At 52.0% G+C, this 23,918-nt stretch overlaps 1 protein-coding gene across 2 annotated transcripts in view; it reads right to left on the bottom strand.

The window, feature by feature from the left end:
- The window catches only part of AXL (AXL receptor tyrosine kinase), a 30,199-nt gene that overhangs the window by 3,525 nt on the left and 2,756 nt on the right, over window positions 1-23,918 (bottom strand). For both annotated transcript variants that reach the window (XM_068529463.1, XM_068529464.1), the window contains 15 exons: window positions 23,593-23,769; window positions 18,355-18,435; window positions 18,108-18,223; window positions 14,133-14,343; window positions 13,680-13,819; window positions 12,819-12,969; window positions 12,578-12,604; window positions 10,300-10,432; window positions 9,910-10,001; window positions 7,256-7,351; window positions 7,026-7,103; window positions 5,082-5,174; window positions 4,576-4,697; window positions 3,858-3,967; window positions 217-376 (listed from right to left, as the gene is read on the bottom strand). In XM_068529463.1, coding sequence (XP_068385564.1) covers window positions 217-376; window positions 3,858-3,967; window positions 4,576-4,697; window positions 5,082-5,174; window positions 7,026-7,103; window positions 7,256-7,351; window positions 9,910-10,001; window positions 10,300-10,432; window positions 12,578-12,604; window positions 12,819-12,969; window positions 13,680-13,819; window positions 14,133-14,343; window positions 18,108-18,223; window positions 18,355-18,435; window positions 23,593-23,769 — 1,787 coding nt within the window. The remainder of the gene's footprint in view (window positions 1-216; window positions 377-3,857; window positions 3,968-4,575; window positions 4,698-5,081; window positions 5,175-7,025; window positions 7,104-7,255; window positions 7,352-9,909; window positions 10,002-10,299; window positions 10,433-12,577; window positions 12,605-12,818; window positions 12,970-13,679; window positions 13,820-14,132; window positions 14,344-18,107; window positions 18,224-18,354; window positions 18,436-23,592; window positions 23,770-23,918) is intronic.

The following is a 23,918-nucleotide window of genomic DNA, read 5'->3' as shown; positions in this document are numbered from 1 at the left end:
TACATATCCCATGTAGCAACCTGTCACCATGCACCCATGGGCCTGTGCATACCCCCGGCATGTCCACACCACCGTTCACAGATGCCCGCCACACATGGTCCATGTGGCGGACCCCTGCGCAGGGAAGCCCTCATGTCCCTGTGAGCCCAGGTCTGGTGTGAGGTGATCAGGCCACGCCCTCCCCCTGCTCCCCACTCCTGCCAGGGGTGCACGTACCACATCGCTCTTGCTGGTGTAGACGCGGTCAGCCAGGCTCTCAATGGCGATCCACTTGACTGGCATCTTGGCGATGCGTCCCTGGCGGTAGTAGTCCCCGTTGTAGATCTTCTTGGAGAGCCCGAAGTCCGCCACACACACCGACATGTTCTCGTTCAGCCTACAAGATTGGAGAGAGGAATGGGGTCACGGCATCAGCCCCCTCCACCAGGAAGCCTGCCCTCACTCTCAGACACGTCTCCATCTCTTGCCCTGGCTGTCCTGCTTGGGGCTGGGGATCAGTCTCCCCGCCTTGCCCCAGACTGGGAGGGAACTGTGTTACTTCTTATACCCTCTGTAAAAGGTGGGTGGGAAATGTGTTGCTATGGGCCTTCCCAGCTCTGGCTTTTTGCCAGATTCTAAGGTACTTCCTAGGCTCCTTGGGTTGGAGTCTCTGATTTTTTTTTAACTGTGTTTTTGAAGTATACTATATACACAGAAACATGCACAAATCTTAAATGAAGAGCTCACTGAATTTTTTTTTTTTAACAAATTTATTTATTTATTTATTTATTTATTTTTGGTTGAGTTGGGTCTTCGTTGCTGCACGCGAGCTTTCTCTAGCTGCAGTGAGCGGGGGCTACTCTTTGTTGTGGTGCACGGGTTTCTCATTGCAGTGGCTTCTCTTGTTGAGGAGCATGGGCTCTAGGCGCGCGGGCTTCAGCAGTTTGGCTCGTGGGCTCCAGGGTGCAGCCTCAGTAGTTGTGGCGCACGGGCTTAGTTGCTCCACGGCATGTGGGATCTTCCCGGACCAGGGCTCGAACCCGTGTCCCCTGCATTGGCAGGCAGATCCTTAACCACTGCGCAACCAGGGAAGCCCGAGCTCACTGAATTTTCGTAAACACACCCAGGTACAGAAACCAGATTAAGAAACAGAACATCGTGGGGCATCTGTGCAATGGAATACCACAGAGCAAAGAAAAAGAACTACTGATATGTACAATGACATGGACTAATCTCAAAACTTCATTCTGAGCAAAATAAGCCAGACACAAAGGAGTCAAAATTGCGATTCCACTTACATGACATTTAAGAAGAGGTGACAGAAGTTGATGGGGACAAAAGTACAGAATAGTGGTTACCCCTTGGGGGCAGTGATTGGGAAGGGCAGGAGAGAGCCTGCCAAGGGCCTAGGAATGTTCTTTATCTTGATCTAGCGGTGGTTGTTTCCATGGGTCTATAGACACGTAAACATTCATTGAACTGCATGCATAAAATGTGCATATTTTAGTGTATGTAGAATAGACATCGATTTTTTAAAATGAGAAAGAACGATTACCGGTCCTTCCTTCCTGGCGTATAATTACCCCTCCTAGGGTGATCAAGATCTTCACTTCTAGCAGCATGGATTACTTGTGCTTGTTTTTGTGCTTTATATAAATAGAAGATTCCCTGATTCTTGCATCTGAGTTTCTGGGATTCTGTTTTTTTAAGAATTGATGATTTCGGGGACTTCCCTGCTGGCTCAGTGGTCAAGAATCCACCTGCCAATGCAGGAGACACGGGTTCGGGCCCTGGTCTGGGAAGATCCCACATGCCGCAGAGCAACAAAGCCCATGCACCACAACTACTGAGCCTGCGCTCTAGAGCCCGCAAGCCACAACTACCGAGTCCGTGTGCCACAACTACTGAAGCCCGCGTGCCTAGAACCCGTGATCCAAAACGAGAGAGGCCACCACAATGATAGGCTCACGTGCAGCAACGAAGACCCAACGCACCCAAAAATAAATATAAATAAATTAATTAATTTTAAAAAAAGAATTGATGATTTCTACCCAGGGTGATGGACTTGGGTAATGACCAACCAGAACAGACCCTGGAGGCCCCTAGTATGCTAGGAGTTAACCTTTAACTGCTGTGTCTGGGGGGAGGGGGGTGGAGATGGGTGATATTCAGGCATCTAAGCTGGTGGCTGTGGAGCACATGGGAAGCTTGGGGAAGTGGCCAGTTGCCAACTGGTAAGGAAGTATTTTAATATTTTAACGACTTAACAGAAAACGTGACAGGTGCATAACAATTGATTGTCCGCTCTGATTTTTTGTGTCACTGTTACATTGTGGGCTTGACTAGGATCAGCCCACATTACAGAAATAAAAGAACTTCCATTTTGACTGAGTCTATTCATGCCTTTAGACCTCCTTTCCAGTTTATAGGAAATAAAGGGAACACAGGAACAAGGCAAATGCCACCACAAGGAAACAGACACAACTTATACATGGGACATCCTACAAGAAAACTGGCCTTGATCTCTTCCAAAAGAATATGCCACAAAACTATACACAGGTAGTGGTGGTGGAGGGTAATTCTAGATTCAAAGGGACCAAAGGGGTACAACAACCAAACGCAATCTGGGAACTTTGCATAGATCCTGGTTTTTGGGGAAAGAATATCCCGAAAAGACATTTTGGAGGACAATTGGAGGAAATGGAACATGGACATGATCATAGGTTGTGTTACAGAATTATTGTTAATCTTCCTTGGTGTGATAACAGAATTTTGATTGTTTAGGCATAAGTCCTGATTTTAGGAGATACCTACCGAAGATTTAGGGGTGGAATGTCACATCTTGGCAACTTACTTTCAAATGGTTGAGGGGAGAGAGAGAAAGAGAAGAGAGGACAAATGTGGCAACAACTCAGCAAGGAGGAGCTATGGGTGTTCATTGCACAATTCTTTCAACTTTTCTGCAGATTTGGAATTTTTCAAAGGAAAAAGTTGGGGGAGGGTGTGGAATTCCCTGGCGGTCCAGTGGTTAGGACTCTGCACTTCCACTGCAGGGGGCACGGGTTCGATCCCTGGTCCGGGAACTAAGATCCCACATGCCCTCGCGGTACGGCCAAAAAAAAAAAAAATAACTGGGGGTGGGGCGGGGGTGGGGCGGGGGTGAATAAAGACATTTGTGAACATTTGCATGTCTTATAGAAGATTCTCTGATTCTCTTTTTTTTTTTTTTGGCCGTGCTGCGTGGTTTGTGGGATCTTAGCTCCCCGACCAGGGATCGGACCTGGGTCCTCAGCAGTGAAAGTGTAGAGTCCTAACTACTGGACCACCAGGGAATTCCCAAAGATTCTCTGGTTCTCCAGCTCCTATTTCTGAGTCCAAGAGTGTAATGAGACTAACATTCTAAGCCTGTGTGTACGCACACACATACACACACACACCTCGCCCTCACTTTAGCCCTGGTTCTGGCCTATTTTCTGCTTGTCCCTTGGCAGGGGGTGTGGTCTCTTTATCCAGTGTGGCCCCTCCCCAAGGGGAGCCCCAGGTAAGACACTCAGCATGGAGGGTGACAAAGATGAAGCTTAAATGTCACCACCCTCATCGGTCACCTCTGCCCTTTTGCTCACCACATGCTACCCACCGAGCCCTCCCTCTTGTCACTTTTCTTCACATCCCAGTACTCCTTCAGGATCTCGGTTCAGGGCCCACCTCCTCCAGAAAGCCGGCCCCAGCCTCCTTGCTCACCTCTGTATTCCACGCCTGAGCTCTGACCTGCCTGAAGGCTGTGTGTGTCTAGCGCCCTCTTCCATCCTGGGGAGGAGGGCGGGGCGGGGGGCTGTGTCCCGGAAGGAGGGGGGATTCCTGGAAGGGTGGAAACTCACATGCAGTTCCTGGCGGCCAAGTCCCGGTGTATGAATCTCTTGGTACTCAGATACTCCATACCACTGGCAATGTCTGCCATGAACTTCACCAGCATCTGAGTGGGCAGGAACTGGGGGGACCGGGGCAGGAGGGAGTAGAGGTCAGCAGAGTCCCCGAGGTCTATCCCTCTTCCCTTCCTCCGTCCTAGCTCTGCCCTGCGATGCTTTCCCAGGGCTCCAAGAATTAAATCCCACCCCTTTCTAACACGGCCCTATGTCATCCCCTCCTGCCTTCTTCTCTGTCTTGATCTCCTATTGTTCTTGCCCTTGACATATGCTCCAGCAGGGAGCCCCCTTTCTGGTCTTTAAACAAGCCATGCTTGTTCCCACCTCTGAGCCTTTGCACATGCTGTGTCCTCTGCTGGGACTGCTTTCTCCCAGATCTCCCCACCTCCCACCAACTGGCTCCTCCTTCAAGTTCCCCTCCTCAGTGAGACCTTCCCTGTTCACCCAAATTAATTGCCTGGCCTCCCTGTCACTCATCCGGCTCTATTTCCTTCCTAGCACTTAAATTATCTTGCTTATTTATTTAACTTATTTATTGTCTGGTCCCCCCACTGGCAGACAGCTCCATCAAGCAGGCTCCTGGTCACCTTGGCCTTCCCAGTGTCTGAGCAGCGCTGGGCACCTGCTAGGTGCTCCATTAACACTTGTGGGCCAGACAATAAAATGCTCTCACCACTGGCTGGTCCCCAAGCCGGGAATAGAGAAGGAAACTGTGTAGGTCTCCGTGTTTCATGAAAGGTAAGATGACCACGGGTGCCGGGAAGCCCTCTCGTTCAGAACCCTGGAAACAGACGCCTGAGTGCCCCCAGGCAGCCCTGTCACTGGAGTTGGGCAGAAGGGGAAACCACCCCCTCTCCCACCTCTGTCTCTCCCTCCCCCTCAAGTCTGGCCTCCAAATTGTTGAGGAGGGGGGTGATGGACCAAGCTTCAGAGAAGCCATTTCCAGCACTGTTCCCAGGGTTGTTTCTCCAGCCCTCCTGGGGACCTCAGCTATTTCTGGGAAAGGTCAGATGTCACATTCCAAGCTGAGGGAGAGAGGAAGGGGGGAACTTGCTGACTCTCAGGGAGCGGGGAGGAGGAAGCCTGGAGGTTTGATTTTCTCAGTGCCCAAGGGAGGGGTCTTCCCTCTGCTGCGGCCTCCACGGGGCCTGTCGACCCCCTAAATCTGCCCTCCCTCACCAATGAGCCTCATGACGTTGGGGTGGTCGAATTCTTTCATGCAGACGGCTTCACTCAGGAAATCCTCCAGCTCTGACCTTGTGCAGATGGCAACTTGTGGGGGAGAGGAAGGTGGATGAGGAGGAGGGGTGGGGAGGGAGGACTCTCCCTCCTCCTCCTCGGCCTCATCACCATCATCATCCTCTTCTTCTTTATCAAACGTGATTTGTAAGTACCAGATGCTGTATTCAGCGCTTTACATCTATTAACTCATTTAATCCTCTGAGGAGCTTCTATTACTTTCCCCATTTTAAAGATGGGGAGGGGCTTCCCTGGTGGCGCAGCGGATCTGCCTGCCAGTGTAGGGGACACGGGTTCGAGCCCCGGTCCGGGAAGATCTCACTTGCTGCGGAGCAACTAGGGCTGTGCACCACAACTACTGAGCCTGTAGAGCCCGAGAGCCACAACTACTGAGTCAGCGTGCCGCAACTACTGAAGCCCGCGCGCTTAGAGCCCGTGCTCCGCCACAAGAGAAGCCACCGCAATGAGAAGCCCGCGCACCGCTACGAAGAGTAGCCCCCGCTCGCCATAACTAGAGAAAGCCCGCGCGCAGCAACGAAGACCCAACACAGCCAAAAATAAATAAAATAAAAATAAATAAATTAAAAAAAAAAAAAAAGATGGGGGAGACCAAGGTACAGAGTGGTTAAGAAACCTGCCTAAGGGCACACACTGCTAGCAAGAGGACTAGGCAGAGCTCAAACGCAGGCAGTCTGGCTCCGGGGTCCATGTGCAGCTCTGTGCTAGGCTGCTTCCCAGCACAGTCGCAGCAGCCCTGGGAGCCCTACCCTTGTCCCTGTTTTGCAACTCAGGACACTGGCTCATAGAGGCAAAGTGACTTGCTCAGCGGCACACAGCTGGGATTCAAACCCAGGTCAGGAACATAACCTGGTATGCAAGAGGCACTCAGTAATGAATGAGGGAATGCATGATAACTCCATAACCCAAGCTTTTAGCCACTGTGACTCTGAAAGGATCATTTCTCTCTTACCTCCAGTCCGACCCTCTAAGCTTCATCCCTACGTGGAAAGGGCTTGGCCCTGGACTTCCTGTGCTGTGTGAACCTGGACTGGCTCCCACCCTCTCTGATGATGTAAATAATACGGTTTTAGTCCACATTAATTGTGAGTTCAATGTGCCAACCCCAGCATTAAGTGCTTTGCCACACAACACCCTAGGAGGTAGGGATGTTATGATCCTTTTCTCCAGATGAGGAACGGGGGGCTCAGAGAGGGATAGTCACTAACCTGAGATCACACAGCGAGTAAATGATGAAGCCAGGTGTGCCTCATTCTCGACCTTCCCCTGCCCTGCTATGCATCACAGGGGGCTGGGCCCTTTGAAAACTACATTTCCCAGGCTCCCTTCCCTGCTGTTTCCTGTTGGAGTCTGCCAATGGGAAGCACTGATGGGAGATTGACAGGTGGGCGAGTGGAGGGGAGAAGTCAGGGCATTTCATCCTCTCTCTTTCTGCTTCCAGTATTGCCTTGGCGGTGGCTGTGTCTCCTTTGTGTTTCGAGCTCCCACAAGGTAGCCCCTAACTCTGTGATTCCTAAATCCCATCTGGCTGTGGGCTCTGGCTGTGGGCTCTGGTAACACCACTTCCTGCCTCTGCCCTTCGGGCCTGGGGGTGGAAGTGACATAGTGCTGCTGCTAATTGTCTCACTGCTCCCAGCTGTTCCTTCAGTTTTCCCTACACCTTTGTAGTAATCTCCCTGTATTAAGTTCCCTCTGTTGAAGGACCTGGCAGGGACTCCATTTCCTGTCCAGAAACACTGAGGTTCTGTGGTTGGGCTAAACTGCTGTTATCTTTCCAGTTCTTCTGCTTCCTTAGGGAAACAGGGAAGGGACCTGAGATTAAGGGATGGGGGTCCCGCATGTGTGCACATGCATGTACAGACTCACTCTTCATCGTCTTCACAGCCACCTTGAGGATGGAGTCATCCTGGTTGAGCTGGCCTTCCATCACAGCTCCAAACTCTCCTGTGGGGGACCAGAGAGAGATGCTGACCTCAGGGGGGCGCCGTAGGGACTGCATTTCCTGTGGTTGGGCGGGGGTGGGGAGGACTTCATGGTTCAGGGAGATGTGTGTGTGTGTGTGTGTGTGTGTGTGTGTGTGTTATGGGGGGACTCACCTTCTCCCAGGGTCTTCCCCAGGGCCACCTTATGCCGGTCCACCATCACATCCCGCAGCTTCTCCTTCAGCTCTTCACTGATGCCCAGGCTGTTCACTGCATGGGAGGTAGGGGTAGACAGAGCCACGGAGCAGGGCTGACATCCAGACGACACTCGCCAATAGGGATACAGGCGTGCTCATTTTATTGCGCTTTGCTTTATTGCACTTTGCAGATATTGTGTTTTTTATACATTGAAGACCCGTGGCAACCTCGTGTCGAGCGAGTCTATAGGCGCCGTTTTCCCAATAGCATTTGCTTGCTTCGTGTCCCCGTGTCACATTTTGGTAATTCTCGCAATATTTCAAAACTTTTCATTATTTTTATATTTGTTATGATGACCTGTGATCAGTGATCTTTGATGTTACTACTACAATTCACTGAAGGCTCAGATGGTGGTTGGCATTTTTCAGGAATAAAGCTACTTAAAATTAAGGTATGTACATTGTTTTTAAAGATATAATGCTATTGCACACTTAGTAGACTGCAGTATAGTGTAAACATAACTTTTATATGCACTGGGAAACCCCAAAATGCGTGTGACTCGCTTTATTGCGTTATTTGCTTTATCGTGGTGGTCTGGAATCAAACCCACCATATCTCTGAGGGTATGCCTGTATACCCATTGTTAAAATGCTGAAATACTTCTGCATTCATTCAAAATTAGCTAATGCCCAGAGCACCCCCCCAGCCCCACCCTAGCTTCTCCTCTAAACCCCCTGAGCCTTCCCCCAGAGCAGCAACTAAAGGGTTAGAGCCTGGCACATAATCTTGCACCAGTGGGCACCCTGATTGGTTAGCGTCCTGCCGTACCAGACGTTTCTTAACTGTTTATTGAAGTATAAACTGCAAAAATCATAAGTGAGCAGCTCAATGGATTTTCACAAACCAAACGCAGCAGTGTAACTAGCACCCAGGTCAAGAACAGACCATGACCTGCCCTCTCAGGAGAGTCCACTTCCCTGACTTTTCTTAGTCTTTTAGTCTTTTCTGTTTTGGGATGATTAGTCTTTTCTGTTTTGGGATGTTATAAACATGGAATCACATAATATGTTCTCTTTTGTGTCTGGCTTCTTTCACTCAACACAACGTCTATGAGATCATTGTAATGTAGTTGTTGTGTGTAGTTGGATTTATTATTTTCACTGCTGTGTAGCAATCGTTTTCCAACTTATTGGCCTCAGGACCCCTTCACATTCTTAAAGCTATTGAGGCCTGAAAAGAGCTTTCTTTTATGTGGGTCATCTATACACCAGTATTTATTGTGTTCAAAATGAAAACGGAAAGATTTCCTTTTTCTTTTTCTTTTTTTCTTTTTTTGGCCTCGTGGCACAGCATACAGGATCTTAGCTCCCCGACCAGGAATCAAACCCGCGCCCCCTGCAGTGGGAGCATGGAGTCTTAACCACTGGACCGCCACTGCCAGGGAAGTCCCACGGGTAGATTTCCAAAACACAAGGATACACAAGCACGTGTTCAATCAATCAACAGGACGATGACATCATCACATATTAGGAAGCCTCTGGAAAGCTCCATGGAGCGCTTGCGAGGGAATGAGAGTGCGAAAGGGCAAAAGATGTCTTGGTGTTAATATGAAAATAATTTTGACCTCGTGGACCTCCTGCGAAGGTCTTGGGTACTCCCGGGGACTCAGGTCACACTGCGAGAACTGCTGCTGCACGTTATTCCATTAGATTGCTGTGACCTCCTCAATTCCTCTTCCTTCTCCTTTTCAATAAATGTCTTTCCCAGCCCCTTCTGGTGTCTCCCTGGGGCCCTGACAGTCTTCTCACTGTGTGCCAGGAAGATACCTAACTCTGTCCCTTTTCTTTCTGGATCTGTTTCCCCAACTGGAGAGATTAAGAGATTGGACTGGATGGCATCTGAGGTCCCTCCTTAGCTGGGACCCTCCGTAACGCTACAGTCCTCTGAGTGTCTATAGTTCTAAGATTCTATGATTTTTAAGATCCTAAGGGTCTATAGCCCTGGATTATAATTTTTTAGGCCAAGATCTATTCTACCTCTCTCACATTCTTTAATTCCAAGAGGCAGTTAAGAGGATGGACTTGAGAGCGAAACTGCCTGGGTTTGAATCCCAACTCTCCAGCTCACAAGCTGTGTGGCCTCCAGCAAGTTACTTAACCTCTCTATGCTGCAGCCTCCTCATCTCTGAAGTGGGGCGGGGGGATAACGTACCTAACTCATTGGGTTGTTGTGAGGATTAAATTAAGTGACGTGTAGAGCACTTAGAACAGCACCTGTCACAGAGGAAGCGCTAGGGTTGGCTGTTATCATCAGCATCATAATCATTTCATCAGCAGCATCTTCTTCATTGTCATCTTCATCATCTTTATCATTATCATCATTATTACGTTGTTCTAAGATCCTATGGCTCTAAGTTTGGTCTTTCTAAGATTTACTATGTCTAAGATTCAATTATTCTAAGGTTGTGTGTGGTTCCACAATTCTGTTGCTCTTAGGGTCTGTGGTTCCAACATCCTAGTATTCCAAGGCCTTCAGAAAATTTTGGTTCATGCACCTGCAGAAGCCCAGCAGGCCCAAAGCTCTATACTTCTTATCCCAAACCCAGGCAGGGAGGCATGGGGTTCACTTACAGGTGGCTTCAGTGGTCCGACGGCTGTATGACTTGCGAACACGGTACCTGACCACCAGCTCGCCCCTCTCCATTGTTGGTTCGAACACCTCTCTGGGGGGAATAGAGAGGAGATGAGGGCAGGGCAGAACCATGTGGAACCCCCTCCTTCCACCAACAGTGAAAGCGAGCGCCATCCCCCCACCCCCAGGCCTGCCCGCCCTCTCCTCCAGTGTTTGCTGAGCAAGTCTTGGACGGCTACCTTCTGCCTTCCATTCACTCCCCAGAGCCTTGCCCTCATTCTGATTCTTGGTAACCTCTCCTCCTGCACCAGCCTCCTCACGGTCTCCCCACCTCCGGCCCCTCCATGCCAGTCCATGCTGGCCTTCCGACCCACGTGGCTCCAACTCACCCGTAGCGGGTCTCTTTCTTCCGCCGGTGGACGAGGAACAGGGCCAGGATGAGGACACAGGCAGCAGCCACCACTGCTCCCAGCAGTACGTACCACCAGGGCCACGAGAAGGCAGGGACTGGGGGTTCACTCACTGTCAGGGGGTACGCAGGACAGGTCATGGTTGAGGTCTTGGTTCCAGCTCCCTGGGCCCCAAGGGGGTGATGTTGAAAGGAGGCAGGTGTGGATATATTTGATGAGGCATGTGACAGGTGCCTTCCCCTATCTGGGGAGACTGGGCTGGGCTGGACAGGACATGCAGTGGATACGATCGGAGTGGATGTTAAAGGAAGAGCGTGAAACTTGTAGGATGAGTACGGTGAGTTAAGAGTGGGATGGACAGGGACTTCCCTGGTGGCTCAGTGGATAAGACTCCGCGCTCCCAGTGCAGGGCGCCCGGGTTTGATCCCCGGTCAGGGAACTAGATCCCACATGCATGCCACAACTAAGAGAGTCTGCATGCCGCAACTAAAAAGCCCATACGCCTCAACTAAAGATCCCGCGTGCCGCAACTAAGACCTGGCGCAGCCAAGATAAAAAAATAAATAATAATAAATTAATAAATATTAACGAAAAGAATGGGATGGACACTGGGGGATTGTGTGATGCGCGTGGAAGGAGTGTGGGATGGGAGTGAGAGACCTGTGCAGGGTGGGCTGTGCAAGGTAATGTGAGCACGGGATGGTTGTGAGTAAATCTCAAGTGGTGTATGGGTGTGTGATACGTGTGATGATCGTGCAAGGAGGGGGGACTTGGGTGTGGAAAACAGATGAGTAGGGAGAGAACGCATACAGTGTAGGAGTGGTGCACGAGGCATTTGCAATGAATATGCAAGGAGTTTGAGGCTCCAGGGACCAATGGCCAAGGAATATTTTTGAGGAGTGTGTGATGTCTATGGACGGGTTTTATTTTTATTTTTGGCTGCCCTGCGCCTTCTGAGATCTTAGTTTCCCGACCAGGGATCGAACCCAGGCCCTTGGGAGTGAAAGCGCCGAGTCTTAACCACTGGACCGCCAGGGAATTCCCTGGAAGGGTTTTCGTAAAGCAAGGGATGAGAGTAAAATAAATGTGTAAAGGGGCATAGTGTGCAAAGGACTGTGTAAAGAGTGTCAGATGAGTACTGGAGGAACTGGGATATGTGAGGATTCAAGGAGTATTCAAGGAGTTTTAGATACAAGGAGGAGTGGTATTCGTAAGGATGTAACTTTGGTGTGAGAGGAGTGTGGAACAAGCGCGCAAAGGACACAGGAAGGGAAGATGAGAAGCATGGGATGAATGGAAAGGGTGTGCAAAAAGGTGGGAGTGAGTGTGTAAGGAATGGAGGATGGGTATGTGCTGAGTGTACCAGGAGTTTGTTGTGGGTGTGTGCAGAAAGCGGGCATGGGTTAGGATCGGCTTGGGGTGAGGGAATAATGTGTAAGGAGTGTCGAGTGAGTGTGCAAGGAGAGTCGCAGAATGTGGGATCGTGTGGACTGAAAGTTTTACAGTGCTTGCAATGTTGGAGGTATGGTGAGTGTGTAAAAAGTATGCAGAGTGTGTGAATGAGAAGTGTGGGTGTGCATTGGGTTTGGGAGGCACGTGTGAGGAATGAAGGGTTATAATGGGATGAACGTGAAAGGAGGGTGGGATTAGTGTGGAAAGGTATGCAAAGAAATGCAGGAAGGCATGTAAGGATATTTAAGGATAGTGGGTTGAGTTACAAGAGGGGCTGTAATAGTGCTAGGAGGGTACAATGGGTGTAGGAGGAATGTTTGAGAATTGTTGGAGAAATATTTGAGAAGGATGGATAGAAGGGGGATAACTCACCTGTCTGTTCATTTATCCATCCATCCACCCACCTACTAATTGATTCATCCACCCAACTACCCATCCATTCATCCATCCATCCATTCATCCACCACCCGTCCACTCATTCATTCATTCGCCATCCACCCATCAATTCATCCATCCATCCATCCATCCACCACCCACCCACTAATTCATGCATTCATCCATCTACACATCCATTGATCCACCATTCCATCCATCCATCCACCCATCCACCTTTCACTGTGTACCTACAATGCACTGGGTCATTCCAGCCACCTCCATCAAGGACCACACAAACCCAAGAAGTAGAGGATTAGAGTGATGAGTTTGAGAAATATGAAAGGGATGTGCAAAGGGTATGTGTGGTGATGAGGTCCTCACCGGGCAATGAGGGAAGGGAGGGAGAAGAGGCGGGTGCGAAAGTCCTTACCCAGCTGGTGGATTGGCTGTCCTTGTCCTGTGAGGAGAAAGGACAGAGGGAGGACATGCTCAAAGAGGGCAAGACTGGTAAGACACGGGTGAGGGAGTGAGGCTCTCAGTAAGGTTCCAGGTAGGAACAGAGCCTAGACTGGGGTAATGCTCAAAGGTACAGGGAGCAAGTCACGGGCATCTGGGAGAGACTAGGTCCCTGTGGGTAGGTTGAAGGGGGCTGAGCACGGCTTTGGAGTTACCTGGGCGCCAGAGCACCAGGGGCACAGGGAGGCTCCAGGGTCCATCCCCAGCGGCGGTGTAGGCTGCCACGCACACCGTCAGGTTGGGCACAGACCCGTCCCCCCGCAGCTCCAAGGTCACTTCTCGCCTTAGCCCTACGTCCATTAGCACCTAGGACGTCCAGACGTGGCATCAGAGTAGAGCTCCAGCCCCAAACGCTTAAGCCTTCACCCTCAGCCTCAACTCCCCATCTTTCTCAAAGCCCTCTCCTCTCTCCTCATCTCCAGTCCCTCATCCCCTACCTCTTCCTACCCTTCATTTCTCATCCCCCATCCCGTCCTCTCCTTTCCATTCTCCATCCCTACACCCACTAAAATAACAGCTCCACCAGGACTGGGACTTTGTCTTATTCACTCCCATGTCTTCAAGTCCTAGCATGATGCGTGGAACACGGTACTTTTGTTGAAGAACTGAATTCTCATCTTTTCACCCTCATCGCTCCATCCCCTTCTAACTCCCCACCCTCTCTCCCACCCCATCTCTCCACCCCAGGGTGAGGCTGTTCATTTATCCATCCATCAGATAGTACCTTTGTGCCAATTAGGAAGAGGCACCCCTTCCTCAAGATGTTATGCCACTATCTGCTGTAAAACTGTCCTGGTAAATATAGGTCTACTGAAACGCTTTGTACATGATTCATAAATAGCCATCCCTAACCCTCTCCCGGACCCCTTTAACCATCCCACAATGTGCTCTCCTAGCACAGTGTGATGGCGTCCTACCCAACCTGCTCAACTGCCCATGTCTGCCCTGTCATCTTCTCCCCACCACTCCTCCCTCCTCCACAGCCACTCCGCCCCGACCTAGCCAGCAGCACCCACCTCGGGGGTATCCTGACCTCGATAGGCCAGTCGGTACCCTAATAGGGTGCCCTGCAGGGGCGCCCTTGGCTCCTGCCAATGCACGAGGGCTTGGCTCCCATTCCGCATGGCGCTAACGTTCTCAGGAGGGCCCAGGGGCGCTGGAGGACAGGGAAGAGGGGAAGCTGGCATCCCCACCTCTTCCTGACCCCCACCCCTGTTCCCAGGAAGTAGGGGCAGGGTACAGAGGGCACGCACGTGGGCAACTCGTGCAGGCCTCCCACGAGCAGAAGCAGAGGGAAGAGGTCCGGGAGAGATGCCAGTGCGCCACGCTGAGGAGTCGGGGACCAGGCAGGAAGGAGATCGAAGCCACATGGGTTAAATGGGTGAGAGGAGATGCCAGGGATCATACTGATGTACGCAAGGGTCAGTGGGGCAGTGAGCGACGTCTCCTGGCCACCAGCCCCTTCTTACCTCCCTCCGGTGTCTCCACAGGAAGCCAGTGGGTCCAGGGTGAGGGGCCCTGGCTACTGACACACGCCACCCGGATGTGGTAAGGGGTGTGAGGATGGAGTTTGCCCAGCCGCAGTTGGTGAGGCGGAACAGATGCTTGCAAGGTGAGGGGTTCCTCTGGGGGGTCTGGCTCTCCCAGCCAGGTGCCCACCCCATCGTCTGACAGCACAGCCTGGGGAGAGAGGGGTGCGTGAGGACAGGTGGCCACGCAATCACTGGAGGTGCTCACACAACTCTCAGTGGTGGTGATCCTGCTGTGACGACACAACTTTGCAAGGATGTGTGTGTGTGTCACAACTCCATGTTAGTGCAACATGGGCACCTGGGTTTGCAAAGTGAGGAGACCACCCAGCTGCACAATGTGGCTCTGCCATCACTTGCAAATGCCACTTCTGACAAGACTTTCCCTCTCTGAGCCTCAGTTTCCTCATCTGGAAAATGGGGGCTTAGAGGAGCAAATGCCTTCCAGGGTTGCTTAAAGATTCAATGTAGGACAGTTGCACAGTGCATGGCAGGCGGTCAGCATCAACAATAATGACAATGACATTCAACCACAGGCAAAAGCAATGTCCCACAATAGAAGTCAGAAGAGGGAATTCCCTGGTGGTCCAGTGGTTAGGACTCCGTGCTTTCACTGCCGTGGGCCCGGGTTCAATCCCTGGTGAGGGAACTAAGATCCCGCAAGCCGAGCGGCTCAGCCAAAAAAAAAAAAGTCAGAAGAGTGGGCATCTCTAGGGGCTGAGGGAGCCTTCAAGGGAGCTGAGAAGTGTCTGCATCTTGATTCAGAGGGAGGTCACATAGGTTAAACAATCTAGGTGTACACCAAAGATTATGCACATTATATATGTTATACCTTAATTTTAAAAAAGAAAAGCCTTGGGACTTCCCTGGTGGCACAGTGGTTAAGACTCCACGCTCCCAATGCAGGGGGCCTGGATTCGATCCCTGGTCAGGGAACTAGATCCCACATGCATGCCGCAACTAAGAGTTCGCATGCCACAATTAAGGAGCCGGCGAGCCGCAACTAACACCCGGTGTAACCAAATAAATAAATAAGAAAAGCCTTTTACAAATCTGAACTCATTTGATCCTCACCTCAGCTTTGCGTTGTAAGTATGTGCTGTGCTTATGCCCATTATATGGATGAGGACACTGAGGCTCAGAGAGATGGAATCACTGGCCCAAGGACACCAGCTTGTCACTGATGAAGTTGGGACCTGAACCCCATCCTGTCTTCAAAACCTTTGCCCTACTGACAACAAGAACGTCCATTTAAGAGCATCAGTAATAGTAATAATACTTTTCTTCTGTTCAGAGAGGCAATGCAGCTTAGTGCTGAAGAGCACGGATACTGCATCTGGTATTCAAATCCAGCCTCTACCACTCCCTAGCTCTGCACCTGTTTCCTCATCTGTAAAATGGGATAACAACAGTGTTTCCCTACTTCACAGGGTTAACTGAATTGACTCTCGTAAGTGTGTAGAAGAGTGTTTGTGCATATCGAGAGTTTGTCATTATTATTTTGTGTGTGTGAGGTTGTCTGGCCATGAGTGCCAAACTCTGCACATCCTGCACAGCGGCACAGGCTGCTACATCCACCTGGTCACCAGGAGTGGCACAATCAGGATGGCAGGGGCCACGGCTGGGGAAGACGTCTGTACAGCCCTTCCCCACAGAACCACAACCCGCCACAGCCACACAACCCACAGCCACACAGCTCAGGGGTGCTGCCTTCACCTTGGGGAGCAATCAGGCGATGTAACCACGTCACACAGTGTGTTGGGAAGTTTACTGCTTAAGGCCAGATTCCTTTGGGTCCAAATCTTGGCTTGGATATTATTTGCTGTGTGATTTAGAGTGAGTGTCTTAACCTCCCTGGGTCTCAGTTCCTGTCTCTGGAAAATGGGCTTCCAAGAGTCCCTCTCTGTCAAGGTGCGAGGTTTAATGAAATGATGCCCGTGAACTGGCTTGCACATCTTGTCAACAGCTAACATTTTTTGAGTGCCAGCTGTGTCCCAAGCACCTTGCCAAGCACATTCCTGGATGAGCAAATTGCCTTCTTACCACCACCCTATGGGGTCAATTTCTTTTTTCATTCCCATTTTACAGATGAGGAAACAGAGGCCCAGAGAGATTCAGCAGCTTGCCCAAAGTCACACAGCCCCCGTGTGGGGAGACAACAGCATTGCAAGGCCTGGGGAGGAGATGAGCAGATGGTGGGTAGCAGGATGTGGGGAGTAGGTCTCCATGCCTGATCTCTGACCCACAGTGACTGACCAGAAGGGGAACCTCTGCTGGGACAAAGGGGACGTGGGTGCAGACAGTCAGGCTCTCCCTGCCCACTCCTACTTCTCTTTTCCCTGGGATGGCTGTGACCTCCCACTTGAACCCTTAGCCCATGCACAGCAGGAAGTGAGACCTGGAGAGGAAAGAGGGCACACTTCTGCTTTCTTGGGGACACTGGATGGATGTGGGTTGCGGGTAGAGTTGGTGTCTGACCTGACATTTGAGGTCTTCCCAAATCAGCCCGGCCTCTGGGATTGAAACGGTTTTATCCTTTTTAGGCATTGGGGAAGGCAGGTCACTTCCCCTCTCTGGGCCTCAGTTTCTTATCTTGAAAATGGGAAGATGAACAGCCACTACTTTCTGGGGTTAAAATGTCAAGTGAATGTGAGGTTGTCTCCAGGGCCAGGATCTTTCTTATAAGAAAGGCAGCTCCCGTTTAATCAAGCACTAGCTCTAAATGGTCTTTAGGAGGTCAGGAGTGCCCTTTGGGTTTGGCGAGACAAGGGTTCGAATCCCACGTCTGCCACTTCCTGTCTGTGACCTTGGGCAAGTTGCTTAACTACCCTGAGCCTTAGTTACTTCATCTGGAAAATGGGTGTATCCACAGACCCTACTTCACAAACACTCGAGGGGCTGTGTGAAAAGCTGTAACGCAAGGCGCAGCACATAGGTGACATTCAATAAAAGTTGGTCGTTTTCCATTATTGTCATCTCCCATCACACACACTGTCCCATCCTCACTTAAACTTAAAATCTCAGAGAACTTCAGGCCAGAACTGGATCTCATATTCAGAGATGTGTGTTGGTTTGTTTTTCTTATTCTAGAGTAGGAGCAACTTCAGTGCAGAAGGCTGGGTCTAGCTCATCTGAGTTGTTAGGTATTCTTCCAGCAAACATTCCCTAGTCGATGTCTGGCCCTGCGCTGGGCAATAATAGGGACCCAGTGGTGGCTAAACCAGGCCAGCCCTGACCTCCCAGAGCTCACGGTCCAGGGGGAGACAGACTCACCCCCAGACAGTGACAACCCAGGGTGGTCAGGGCTGGGACAGGAGAAGTACAGGGCTGTGGGTACCCAGTGATGACTCTGGGCCCTGCTGTCTCGGGGTTCCCATTCCAGCTAGAGTCAATATCACTAACACTAAAAAAATGAAAACAGCCAATAGTGTTTTTTGTTTTTCGTTTGGCAGTGCCACATGGCTTGCGGGATCTTAGTTCCCCAACCAGGGGCTGAACCCACGCCCTCGGCAGTGAAAGCGCAGAGTCCTAACCACTGGACCACCAGGGAATTCCCAAAAGCAGCCAATAGTTTATTACACATTTCCAAAGTTCCAGATACTATTTTAAGTTTGTTAATTGCATTCACTCATTGAATCCCCACAGCCAGCCTATCAGGTAGGTACCACCATTATGCCCATTTTATAGATGAAAGAACTGAGACCCAGGGAGGTTGTGTCACCTGCCCAAGCTCATGCGGCCAGCAGCTGGCGGAGTCAGGATTTGAATCCAGGACATCTGGCTTAACCCAAGGCTTTAGTGCTTCTCAACACAAGAATGGGTGGGAAGGGCTGGTTTCCCAGGGAGAGGATGAGGGCCTGTGGCTGTGGACGGAAGGAGGGCTGAGATGGAGATGAGGAAAGCCTGAGGTCTCACCTGCAGGGTGCAGTGGGTGAGGGGATAAATGCCGCTCAGGCCTGGGGTCCAAGCCACCTCCAGCTCCGTCGGCTGGCTGGAAACCAAGTGGAGGTCGCGGGGCCGCTGGGGGAGCACTGTGGACAGAAGAGGGGAGGAGCTGACCCCTTGCCCAAAGCTCCCCACCCTGCCCTCAACCCCAGCTCTGACCTTTGACCCAAACCCCCCACCCTCTGACACCCAACTCTCCAGCTCCCTTTCCTGTCACCTGTGATGGTGGCCGTGCGGGATGTGGTGACCCCCTTGGCGTTATGGGCTTCACAGGAGAAAGAAGCAGTCTTGTTCAGGCCTGGGGAGTCATATGAGGGAGGGGCCCAGTCAGAAAGGGGAAGGAGGGGCTCCCAGGCCACACTGAGCATCCCCTCCACCACACCCTACCCGACAGGGTCAGTCTAGCACCCAGGGGCGCCTGCTTGAAGGGAGATTGTGGGAAAGGGAGATAATGCACTGGGAACACAGGCCTCCATCCCCAAACACAAGGCCAGCTAACACCCTACCCCACAGACACCCACACCCACACAGATAGAGACACATGCACACATACACACACAGACACATACACTCAGAACCACATACCTAGACACACACAGGCACACACAGGCACACACACGCTCATGCACAGAGATACACATACATACACAGACACACAGACGCACAGAAACACTCATACTCACATAGACACACCAGACGCACGCAACAGCACACACAGTTATACACACAGACGCACACAGAAGCACACACTCACATTCAGAAACGCACATACTCGGGGACTTCCCTGGTGGCGCAGTGGTTAAGAATCCGCCTGCCAATGCAGGGGACATGGGTTCGATCCCTGGCCTGGGAAGATCCCACATGCCGCAGAGCAACTAAGCCCGGGCGCCACATTTACTGAGCCTGAGCTCTAGAGCCCGTGAGCCACAACTACTAAAGCCTGCACGCCATAACTACTGAAGACTGCGCGCCTAGAGCCTGTGCTCCGCAACAAGAGAAGCCACCGCAGTGAGAAGCCCGCTCACCGCATCGAGGAGTAGCCCCCGCTCGCTGCAACTAGAGAAAGCCTGAGCGCAACAACGAAGACCCAACGCGGCCAAACATAAATAAATAAACAATAAATTAATTTAAAAAAAAGAAACAAGGTAATCAAAAAAAAAAGAAAAGGAAACGCACATACTCATACCTAGACACACACAAACACACAGACGTACACACACTCACATATACACACAAGAATAGACAAAATCACACTGAGCCACAGACACCTGTCTCGAGGCATACACATCTAATAGATACACACTTAAGAAACAGGCCCTCATGGGGGTGTGGAAATGTAGAGGTGTTTGCTCATTGACAAGCTTGGCTGCTACCAATCCCTCTCCCCCGCACTCACTCACTCTAGCTCCACTGGCCTCCTGATGTTTCTAGAAGGTACTATGCATGCTCCCACCTCGGGAAATCTGCACTTCCGTTCCCTCTGCTTGGAACAGCATTCCCACAGACATCCGCGTGGCTCCCTTCCGCCCTCCTTCACATTTGTCACTCAGATTCCACCTTCCAGTCGCCTCTGTCCCCAACCACCTTGTTGAAAACCGGAACCTCCCCTCCACAACTAGCCTCTTCCCTGCTTTACTTTCTCTTTGATTCTTCTCATCACAGCATCCTTTACACAGTCCTATGTATCCTGTTCACTGTGTGTTGACCCCACTAGCATGTCAGCCCAGGAGGGTAGGGGTTTCTGTCTGTTTTGCCCCCTGCTGTATCCCCCCTGGGGCCTAAGATGGCCTGGCACACACTAGGTTCTCCATAAATGTTTGTTGAATGAGTGGATGCATTTATGTGGATACATTTATGTACTTAAGAGCACTTCCGGGTGTGTACGTAGCAATGTGAGCATGTGTAATTCCGTGGGTGAGTTCGTGTGTTTTTGAGTGTCTGAGGGTGGATTGCCTCCCCTTTCCCAGTGTGGTCGTGGTGGGAACACAGGCAGATACACACACATGCACACACACAAAGGCACATACAAGTACACAGACAAACACAAGAGACGCAGACACACAAACACAGAGATACACAACACACAGAGCTATACAACATACACAGATTCACACACACGGCAACAGAGACATGCACACCCACAATGTCTGGGTGACAGGATGAAAGGAGGACCAAGTCTTCAATCTATGTGTGACTGCAGATCTGTATCTGCCTGTGTTCCTCTGCGTGTCTGTGGATGCTATACGCGTGCGTGTGTCTCCTGCGTTTGTTCTGCGCTGTGCTGTGTTCCCACCACCACCAGCTACCCGCAGACACAAAGTTTCCTTTTCTCAGTTAGCAGAGGGAGTGGAAGGAGGGAAAGGCGGCGAGGCCGGAAGGGGGTGGGCAGGGAAGCTCCTCAGCTCTGCTGCCCAGGCCGAAGTTCCCAGCCAAGGTCAGGTGTCCGGGCCCGCAGCCTCCGCTGCCCCGGGGAGGGACAGGACAGCCCCGGGCGAGCTGCCCGAGGGGGCGGGGAACCTGGGTCCCGTCCAGCCACCTGGCACGTGGGGGCCCGCCAGGGTCACCGCGCGGGAGCCCGCGCTGCCCGCCGCCGTTGGAGCCCTGGGGCGGGAGCGGGGTCTGGAGCCCGGTCCAGTTACGACCGCAGCATTCCTGCCCCCGCGTGAGTCACCGGGGCGCCCCACCACACCCGGCACTTCCGGCCGGACTGGGATCCCCCTTCCCGGGCCCCAGCGGCCCGCACCTTGAGGGAGGGGGAGACAGGGGCGAAAGGGCCTGGGACCCCCTCCCCTCCGGCGGGCTCTCCCTCTACGACCAGCTCCAGATGTGCTTTCCAGATGTACCGTCCCTTTCCTCCCTCTCCCCCTCGGCGCCCCGCGCCACCCTCCCCCACCCCAGAGCGCATTTTGCTTTTTCCGAGGGAATTGGAGGGATGGAAGGAGAGAGGGGGCACGCCCTGAGTCAGATCCAGGGACAGACACACACAAACGGACGAAATTCCTTGATACAGCACACACCACGAATTCCTACACACACACAATGAATCACACTTAACGTACAGGGGCCTACAGGGCACGTTACTGGCCCTAAAACAGAAAACAGCAGCACTGGTTAACTACACAGGAGGACGCTGTCGCAAACAGGCAGTGACACAAAAGCATACTCCATGACTGACACGTATACACAAGGGGCTGACACTGACGCACATACACAAAGAGAGACACACACATACACAAACACGCAATCGAACGAGCACACACTGACTACACACACCTAGCAACACAATACACACCTAGGCTGAAGCTGACAGACACACACACCTCCCCGCAGTTCGAGATACACCCACCAAGCAACAAACATACATTGAGGTTGAAGTGGACAAACGGATACACAACAGGACACAAATCAGGTTGATGTTGACTGGCTCACACAGAAACACAGCCAAGCCTTCAAAACAGAGCTGGACACACTCAGGTTGCTTCAGACACATTCCTCAAGATGCAGGCTGATACGGAAACACACACTTGCATCGACACACAGAGTTGCTGCAGACACACAAGCGTGGAGAGTGGCACAGACACATATATACACACTGGCTGGTGAGTACCTCAAGTTCCTCCACCAAGAGGCAGTCAGGGCTGTGACTGACATACCAGGAGAGCAGAAAGAAGCAGAAGGGTGTTGTTACTACCTGCTGTGAATCACACACACACACACACACACACACACACACACACACGTCTATAGGGGTCCATGGGACAGAGTCACATACCAACATGCTCACCCTGTGACATATACACAGATATCACAGAGCCATCCATACACAGCCACAGGCAGTGGAACCACACCAAGAAACACACCAAGTTGTCCAAGGACACATCCTGAGTCCACAAAGAAACAGAAGCTCCCACTAAGACACACTGACACCTAGAGGCACACGCCTGTAAGCTGGCATTGTCACCTCTATACAGGGAGGTATGGAAAATAGACACAAGACACACTGCCGTCCATCACTCTGCCATCTCTCTTCACACACACATACGCACTCCACCCTCTCACAGTGAGTCACAGCTGTGAACACACAAACACAAAGAAGGACAGATAGCAGGCCGACACTGGGATACTTAGTCACACACACACACACACACACACACACACACACACACTGACAGCCCCTGAGAAACTTACAGAAACATGCCATAAAGACCCAAACACAGTGGGACAGACACCTAAGGTGACAGAAACATAGCTAGTCTCACACACACACACACACACACTCACACTCTGAGACATCCACAGAAGCCGGCCCTCACTAAGGCACACCTTCATACAAACAGGTAGATGCACTGAGACACAGATCCAGAGGGACAGGGACACACCCAGACCTCCCACCCCGCCCCACACACAGAGACACACACAGAGATCCCCACCTGGCAGCTCCCTCACAAGCTGATACACACACAGATCCTCTCACACCTGTGCCCTCCATTTCTCCCTCTTCCTGGGATGGGGTGGGGGAACCATCCCCCTCTCCCTCCCTTTTGCCCGGGTCCTGCCAGGCTGACTCAGGCCCCAGAGCTGTGGGCCTGAGTCACCCCTCTGGAGGCCAGCATGCTCACCCCTGCTTCCTCGTACACTCAGGGCCCCCGGAATGCTGGGAATGTGGGCACCTCCTTCCACCCTAAGAGACCCTCCGTCAGGAGTCCCCTCCCCACGCCAGCAGATGGAAGCAGCAGGTTGGGGATGCTGGAAGCCGATGCCCTCCAAGGTCCAGCCGCCTCCCTCTGACTGACTCAGCCTCCCCCATCTGTGTTCCTCTGCCTCTCATTCCTCAGTGAGGGGAACCCCCTGTGCTCAGGGTCCCCCAACTCTGGCTGACCGCTGTGTGACCCCAAGCTAGGTCCTGCCCCATCTGTGAGGTGTGGAAGGGGATGGTCACCCTGAGGCTGGGAGGGTTTCTCCTGTCACTCAGACCTGTCATGTCTCTCTCCATCTTGGGTTACTTCTGTAAGGAGCTAGAGGAGAGGAAGGCCCAGTTGATTCCGGTGCCCTGCTTGGGGTCAAGGGCTGACACAAGGGGCATCAGACCCCCACACACTTGGCCATGGAGCAGCTCAGAGGAAACCCAGGACAAAGAATTCTCTGCAGAGAGGCTGGCATGAATGGAGGTGGAAAGAGCAGAGAGACGGGGAGACAGACGCACAGAGCAACAGAGAGAGATGGAGAACAGAGAGACAGAGAGAAAACATACAGAGGGAAACAAGATAGATGGGGACAGAAATGCAGAGACAGAGATACTCAGAGACAAAGAGAAAAAACTAGAGGGAGACTCAGAGACAGAGACAGACAGAGAAGGACAGAGGGACGAGCAGACCCTCACACAGAGGCATGAAGGGCTCCCCACTTCCATCCTGCCTGGCCCTCTGCGCTGAGCTGACCGCATCCCTGGACTCACCTGGAACACGGAGTGTGTGCTGGGCACTGTGGTCCACGGTCGCAGCTAGGGAGACAGCATCCTGGAGCCAGAGTAGGTCCACGGGCTCTGGGGGTCCCTGGGCCTGGCAGCTCAGGTTGAAGGGAGTATTGGCAGCCACAGTCCTGTCCTCAGGCTCCTCCAGGAAGTAAGGCAGGCCTGGGCGGGGGGGCAGTGGTGAAGGCTGGGGTCCCTCTGAGCCCCCTAGGTGTCTGACTCACCACTAGGATGTTGTAGGGTGCAGGGTCTTTGACCCCTATGTCTGACCCCTCAGGACACCTCTACCCCCAGGAAACATGATCCCAATA

This window comes from Eschrichtius robustus, chromosome 19 (genome assembly GCF_028021215.1).
Source record: "Eschrichtius robustus isolate mEscRob2 chromosome 19, mEscRob2.pri, whole genome shotgun sequence".
Classification (NCBI taxonomy): domain Eukaryota; kingdom Metazoa; phylum Chordata; class Mammalia; order Artiodactyla; family Eschrichtiidae; genus Eschrichtius; species Eschrichtius robustus.
This window is presented reverse-complemented; position numbering and strand designations above follow the sequence as displayed.